Genomic DNA, 8,031 nt, shown 5'->3' on the forward strand with positions numbered 1-8,031 from the left:
TTTGAAAAAAGATGTTTCCAGATTTCTTTTCTTGAAAATAGCATTTGTATTTCCAAGTTTCCTAAAATATCCTTGCACCTAAAAGCCATCATAGTAACTGCTGAATGCTGTCCAAAATACTTTTTCAAGTGACTGCTTATATGGATGTCTTGCACAACACAGAGATTAACATAGCAGCAAGAGGACTACTTAAGTATTGTAGTGAACAAAGAAAAACTAAATATCTGTAATGCAATACCTCTAAATGTTCTATTCTTAATATCTAAATTATCTCTATTTTATATCTTATCTTGCAACTTGGAATTTATTTTAAACTCTTTCTACAGTGATCCAAATAATTACAAGTTGTTTGTAAATACACTTCATATGAACATAGTGAGGATTTTGAATATATAGCCGAAAAAGCTCTATTTGACTTTAACACACACATTTGCAGCCATCCATTTCATGAGAAGATGATTCGTACCTTGACGAACAGTTGTGTTCAACATCACCTGCTGATAGCTCAAATCCCTAAATTTGGCATGGTAGTTTCTGCCATTTTTCTATGAATGAAGACAGAAAGCTCAGAAGGTGTCAGATTTGCTGGTTTCTATTTTCTTAAGATCCTCTTCTCTAATATTCCAAGCTTTCCTTTTCTTCTTGCCTTTTCCAATGTCCATTCAAAAAACAGCCTCCAGAGTTCATGGCCATTGCTGAGTATCTTCAGGTATCTGTGCCAAAATCTACTATTTTATATTTCTGTTGCAGGTTTCCTTGCAGTGAATTTATGGATGTGCAGGAGGTTGTGAACCAGTTATGGCCAGTTCACTACATAATAAACCTTTGGGTATAAGGTCATTCTTCATCTAACTAGCATGACTGAGTCCATGCTGCCACTGTTGCTTTCATAATAAGCACATGCTGATCAAATTAGCACACTACAGGATCTCTGAATTGGTGACCTTGTTCTAGTAAAAGATGTTGAGGATGGGTCTGAAATGAAGATGATGGAAACTATTCAGCTTTTGTGCCTTCCTAGCATTTATTGTCCAGGTCTGTCAACAGTACAGGAATACACTGAAGACATTGAAAGCTTAGTAGACGTGCAGTCCTTCCTGATGAAGGGCTTTTGCCCTAACGTCGATTTTTCTGCTCCTCAGATGCTGCCTGAACTGCTGTGCTTTTCCAGCACCACCCTAATCTAGTGCAGTTTTGTGTTCTCAATCAAGTTCCTACTATGACACACTCTCTTATTTTGGACATAACAGCTGCAACATTGCAATGTGCATGCTGATTTCAGCATCAAGTGATATAATGTTTGTGACTTTGGAACTAAATGAGGTGAACCAATCATCAATGGCCAGCATCATCAATGGTAGTACATGTCCACGACTGATGTGAGTTTAACACACGAGTTCTTAAATTCACTAAAGGTCACCGATGAAGTGTTGACAATATTGTCTTTGTCTTCTACTCTTTCTCTATCCTTATACAGTATGCATATTTTATCTGGTTTGTTCTTAGTATCCTGCACCAAGTTTTGCAACACAGTTTCTGTACTCGATACACAGATCTTCTAATTTTTCTTTTTACACATCCTACGCTGTATACTGCTTTTTCTTTCCCATGTGTTGCCTATTATCTCTCCTCTCCTAAAGGCAAAATTAAAGGATACACCTTTAACTAATACATTTAGTGAGAAACTCAATAGCACAATCTTGATTTTATATCCTGTATAATGGGGAAAATTTTGATTACGTTAAAGCACTCGGAAAACTGACTTTTTGAGAACAGTATTGATTGTAAACTCCAGCTGATTTTGTTCTGTAAAAGCAGCATTCACCTTATCCTGTGCTGTAAAGTTTTTATGATTCCATGAACATTCAAACCAAAATACTCCTTGCTTTTAAAATTCATCTGAAAGAAGACACTTTAACAAGTTAATATCATACTGAGGTATCTACCGCAATTATTTTCTCAAATTCTGGAATAAGGCTTAAATCCACATCTTATTGGCTCTTAACTGAGCCAAACCAAACACATGATACCAACTGACACACCTTCCAAAATATGTCTTTAGAAAGAGGTCAATTGCATGATTCTAAACTAGGGAGTTATGTAGTAGTGAAGTCTGTATTACTCACACAATCAACAGTCGTGTGAATACATAATACATAGTTTGGTATGAAAACTGACTTTATGTTCTTGCTTTGGAGGACTGAAGTCTGATATATCGGATTCCTGTATGAAGAAAATACTTTGTTCATTTCAAATTGAGTCCTCACCATCCAGATTCAGATTCCATGAACAGCTAGATCCTGAAAGTATTATGTAATAATTTCTCAAATGAACTACTTCCAAAGCTGGTCAAATTTTCAGTCTTATTTTCAGTTTCTAACAAAATGCATAAATCAAATCTACTGTAATGCTCAAAAAACACAGCATTCAAATTTATTTTTATATTTTTATTGTACTTGCCGTAAATCTTTACGTTTTTGCAATTCTTCTTTCGCAATAGTCCATGGTAGAGATTTTGGTAGACAGTCCAGTACCTCATCAGGGAAATTAGAGAAATCCACATCGTACTCAGTAAGGATGCCCTCAGTTTCAGGTTCAATTTCACCTGCTTGTCCAAGACTTTTGGTCAAATGCCTGTTTACAATCAAACACAAAACAAGCTAGGTTGTACTATGCATTTCACTTCATCATTAATTTTCTTGCTTACCATTAGTTTCTATGGATCTCAAACCTTTAATAGATTTGACGTGATTAGCCAAATTGGTTAGGTTAAGTATTAAATCACAGCTAACAACAGATCAACTTCTTTGCATCATTAGATTCTTTAACTCTACATTATGTCAACTTTTAAGGCTTCTGGGTTACTTGCCTTTATTAGCTGAGGCACTGAATATAACAGCAGAAACATTTTAATGGAGCTGTATCAGACGTAAGTCAGGCCATACGTGGACTTCAATTCTGGTCACCACACAACAAGAAAGATATGATTGCATTATACAAATTACAGAAGTGATTCACCAGGATATTGCCTAAGCTGGTGCTTTTCAGCTCTGAAGGGAATACAAGATAGGCTGGAGTTGTTTTGCTTAGAGCAGAGAAGACTGAGGGGCAACTGACTGTGATATGTAAAATTACAGGGTAGATAGGAGGAAACTTTACTCTTCAGTACAGGGATCAATAGTCGGGGCATATATTTAAGATAAAGAGAAAGAGGAATTAAGCAACTTTTTTCACTCAAACAATGGTGGGTATCTGGAACTTCAAATGGTAGTAGAAGCAGGAACCATCACAAAAGCATGGTGGCTCAGTGGTTAGCACTGCTGCCTCACAGCACCAGACTCCCGGTCTTATTCCAACCTCGGACGACTATCTGTGTGGAATTTGCACGTTCTCCCTGTGTCTGTGTGGGTTTCTGCCAGGTGCTTGGTTTTCTTCCATAGTCCAAAGATGTGCAAGTTCGATGAATTGACTGTGCTAAAATGCCCATTGAGTTCAGGGGTGTGTAGGTTAGGTGCATTAGCCATGAGAAATGCAGGTTATAGGGTAAGGGGATGAGTCTGGGTGAGATGCTTTTCGGAAGGTCAGTGTAGATTAGTTGGGCCGGATGGCCTTTTTCCACACTGTGGGGGTTCTCTCATTCTAATATTTAGCAAGTATTTAGATAGTCACAAAGCACCATACCTTGCATGGCTATGGGCCAAATGCTGGGGAAAGTATATAGGTGCTTGATGACTGGCAATGACGAGGAGCTGAAGGGCCTCCTTCTGTATTGTAAAACTCTATGATCATCATTAACAACTAGTTAATAAGTATTTCTAGAGGCATGAGGATTTCTTTGTAAAAGAGGCCTTTGATGTTCTTGAGAAGAGAAGGATGTGTAGTAAAATAGGTTACATCGGTGTTAATCAGAGACCAGGAGTGTTGAAATAAAACCCTCAAGAGGTACTTAAAGTCAAGGTATGCAAGAATCTTCCTGGAGCTATATCTGCAGTTCCAGTCTAAATGTTGAAGTCACAAGTCACAAGTGACTTTAACCTACAGAGTTTTCAGATACAGGGAATCAGGGATAAGTATTGTACATATAGTATTTTGGATGGTGTGTGGGGCTGTGCTTTGGGAACTACACTGTTGCTGTCTTGTTCCTTCTCAATTTATAAAGGTGTGTTTTGGGATTAATGAGTCATAGAGATGTACAGCACGGAAATAGACCCTTCGGTCCAACTTGACCATGCCGACCAGATATCTCAACCCAATCTAGTCCCACCTGCCAGCACCCGGCCCATATCCCTCCGAACCCTTCCTATTCACTTACCCATCCAGATGTCTTTTAAATGTTGCAATTGTCCTAGTCTCCACCACTTCCTCTGGCAGCTCGTTCCATACATGTTCCACCCTCTCCATGAAAAAGTTCCCCCTTCGGTCTCTTTAATATCCTCTCCCTCTCACCCTAAAACTATGCCCTCTAGTTCTGGACTTCCCCATCCCAAGGAAGAGACTTTGTCTTTTTATCCTATCCATGCCCCTCATGATTTTATAAACCTCCATAAGGTCACCCCTCAGCCTCCAATGCTCCAGGGAAAACAGCCCTAGCCTATTCAATCTCTTCCTGTAGCTCAAATCCTCCAACCCTGGAAACATCCTTGTGAATCTTTTCTGAACACTTTCAAGAGATTATACTTTTACTGTGTGGTTAAAAATTGTTGAATTTTTATTATAATTAGTTTGATTTATTCTATTTTATCTTCATTCCTTTTGTTTATAAACTTCTGTTTATTGTTACATCAAAATCTGCAGCATTTCGCTCTAAGGTTTCAATAAGAGACCATGTTGTTAAAAACAAAACAAATTCAAATATGATCTATCAAGCTATGTTTCAGTCTGGGATTTGATGTATTGAGTAGTAATAACATCAATTGGGAACATAGTTTTAAAATAAGGGCTCTCCCGTTTAATACAAAAACGTGGAGAAATTTCTCCTCAGGGAATTAAGTGTTTTTATAATTTCCGTCCATAGAGATCTATGGATGCTGGATCATTGAATATTTTCAGTGTTGCAATGGACAGGTTTTTGATCTGCAAGAGAGCTCAGGGATTTGGGGAATGTTATGTTATCGCCTTTAGAGTGATGTCTCTTAAAAGACATACAAATAAGCCAAGTACCTAGATGTTGACCACAGGATCTGAATACTGCAGCATACGAGGCACAATGTGTCACTGGAAATTACTCAAGGGTATATATAATTTAGCTGTAGATGGTCAAATTATTCACACAGTTAAGTAAATCAAGAACATATTTACTGAGGGCAGGCATAAAAGCGAAGTTGAGATCACATCAGAACAGCCACAATTTTATTAACTAGTGGAACAGGCTTGAGAGATTATTTGACCTACTTCCTGCTCCTCCTTCTTATATAAGTACTAATTGAGAACAAACATTTTTTTCAATATCATATCTCAAGGTTCATCAGGCACTAAAATGAAGGTATTTTCTGACAGAAATTTGACACAATAGTGGAAACTTCTGTATACAATGCAATACTCTGCAAATTGTTGGTATTTCTGTTTAAATTATGCATAATTTAACAGCAAATTGTTCCTACCCATCTGCAAAACTACTGTCATCCCTCCAATCCACAATACGGCAAATAAAAAGAACGTTCTCATAATCTGAAGGCCGAGCCATGAAGTCCTTTGGGCACTCTTCTGAAGGAACCAAGATTCGAGGTACTCTGTGATCAACAGGTGAAAACATGAAGAACCTCCTGTAAAGTTCACTGCTTTTGTCAGGTAATGGTTTGATAAATCCAGTCACAGCTCTGGAATGTTTCTTTTCCACAATATAAATTACCTATATGCATGAGAAAAATAATAGTGGCATTCTTTAGTCTTTAGCCATTTTCACATCTACAAGCAAATCAGGAGTAACATTTTATGAACAAGCATTCAACATTTCACTGTGAACTGAAATAACTTGCTAACAGATTAATGTAGTAGGTGCTCACAAGTTATCCCTTCACAAAAAAAATTGAACTTTAGCAAAGCGCAGTAGGGAAAAACGTACCCTGTGCCTTGAAGAGATTTAACTTTCGAAAGCAAGATTAATGACTGGATAATTTTCCAACGACACAGGATAGTTCAATATTGCCATGTTTAATCTTCATTAATACAATTTACACCCAGCATTCTAGATCCTTGGGTCAAATGTGGGCGGCACAGTGGCACTGCTGCCTCATAGTGCCAGAGACCCGGGTTCAATTCCCACCTCAGGCAACTGACTGTGTGGAGTTTGCACATTCTCCCCGTGTCTGCGTGGGTTTCCTCCGGGAGCTCCCACAGTCCAAAAATGTGCAGGATAGGTGAATTGGCCCGTAGTGTTAGTGGAAGGGGTAAATGTAGGGGAATGGGTCTGGGTGGGTTGCGCATCGGCGGGTCAGTGTAGACTTGTTGGGCCGAAGGGCACACTGTAAATAATCTAATCTAAAAAAAAGTGGCTTGAATTGTCACAAAATAATTCACTATCCAATATGGTTGCATTGCTCCCCAGGAATGCAAAGAGCTTAAGGAACATCTCCAACATGCAGAGGTCTGATTCCATCCATCCTATGATATTGTCTCACATTTTAAATGCTTCTGGCATGTTGCCATATAATTGGTGTGGGTTCCAACAATAAAGTCTAAGTTTTTCATATAGGATAACTACATTCTTTCATTTCCAATAACATCTCAGTGAAGCCATGTTGCACTTTCACTTAGACTGCAATATTCTTTCTATAATTTAGAGCCCATTACTGTACATAATACTCTGAGGTCTTGAAGCTTTTTTTTGCATAAGATCAGCATGACCTCTAAATATTTATAATGTACCCCATGATAAAGCTTAGAATGTTGTGACTTTTTTCTTTGTTTACAATCTTAACCAACCTGAGGGACGATCATTTATGTTTTGGAAATCTGTAATCCTAAATTCCAACACTCGTTACAGCAGGAAGCCCACTTCTGTTCACAACATAATTATGGCTGAGCTTTTGTCTAAAATGTAACCTCTTGCTCACACTGAATTCCACCTGCTACTCTTCAGCTCATTCTGGCATCTCTTCAATATCCCTTTAAAGCTTCTGTTGGTTTTCTAAAGAATTAAACAGACTAATTTTTTGGAATTATCTGCAAATTCCAACACCACTTCCAACAGGGCTATATCCACATCAATAGTATAAAGTGAACATTAATGGCCCCAGAACTGAATTTGCTGGGAAATCCCAAATCATTCCTAATTAATAAAAAAAAGCCTTTTAATCCTGCAGTACTACTGAAGACTTGTACTCAAGGTCAAGCCACGCTCCTAGCCAAGCCTTTCTAGTGCAGCTACAACACAAGCATCTACATGGCCATGTTCAAAACTGCCCAACATGGTCTGTACACAAAACATAGGACAAATCCAACCTGGCCAATTATAGTACCCACAAATACAACTCCTAACCAGTGTAATTTCAGAGCTTACTGATGTCTTGGCCCAAAGGAGCTGTTTCTGGCAGAGCGCCAGAGACCCGGGTTCAATTCCCGCCTCAGGCGACTGACTGTGTGGAGTTTGCACATTCTCCCTGTGTCTGTGTGGGTTTCCTCCGGGAGCTCCGGTTTCCTTGCTCAATCTAAAGATGTGCAGCTCAGGTGAATTGGCCATACTAAATTGCCCATAGTGTTAGGTGAAGGGGTAAATAGAACATAGAACATAGAAGAATCGGGAGCTCCGGTTTCCTTGCTCAATCTAAAGATGTGCAGCTCAGGTGAATTGGCCATACTAAATTGCCCATAGTGTTAGGTGAAGGGGTAAATAGAACATAGAACATAGAAGAATACAGCGCAGTACAGGCCCTTCGGCCCTCGATGTTGCGCCGATCCAAGCCCACCTAACCTACACTAGCCCACTATCCTCCATATGCTTATTCAATGCCCACTTAAATGCCCATAATGATGGAGAGTCCACCACTGCTACTGTCAGTGCATTCCATGAACTCACGACTCACTGAGTAAAGA

General features: G+C 38.9%; 1 protein-coding gene across 2 annotated transcripts in view; it reads right to left on the reverse strand.

The window, feature by feature from the left end:
• Nucleotides 1-8,031, reverse strand: part of dis3l2 (DIS3 like 3'-5' exoribonuclease 2) — a 300,765-nt gene that overhangs the window by 188,196 nt on the left and 104,538 nt on the right. For both annotated transcript variants that reach the window (XM_043702288.1, XM_043702289.1), the window contains 2 exons: nucleotides 5,601-5,848; nucleotides 2,461-2,634 (listed from right to left, as the gene is read on the reverse strand). In XM_043702288.1, coding sequence (XP_043558223.1) covers nucleotides 2,461-2,634; nucleotides 5,601-5,848 — 422 coding nt within the window. The remainder of the gene's footprint in view (nucleotides 1-2,460; nucleotides 2,635-5,600; nucleotides 5,849-8,031) is intronic.

Source organism: Chiloscyllium plagiosum, chromosome 13, assembly GCF_004010195.1.
Source record: "Chiloscyllium plagiosum isolate BGI_BamShark_2017 chromosome 13, ASM401019v2, whole genome shotgun sequence".
In the NCBI taxonomy this organism is placed as follows: Eukaryota; Metazoa; Chordata; class Chondrichthyes; order Orectolobiformes; family Hemiscylliidae; genus Chiloscyllium; species Chiloscyllium plagiosum.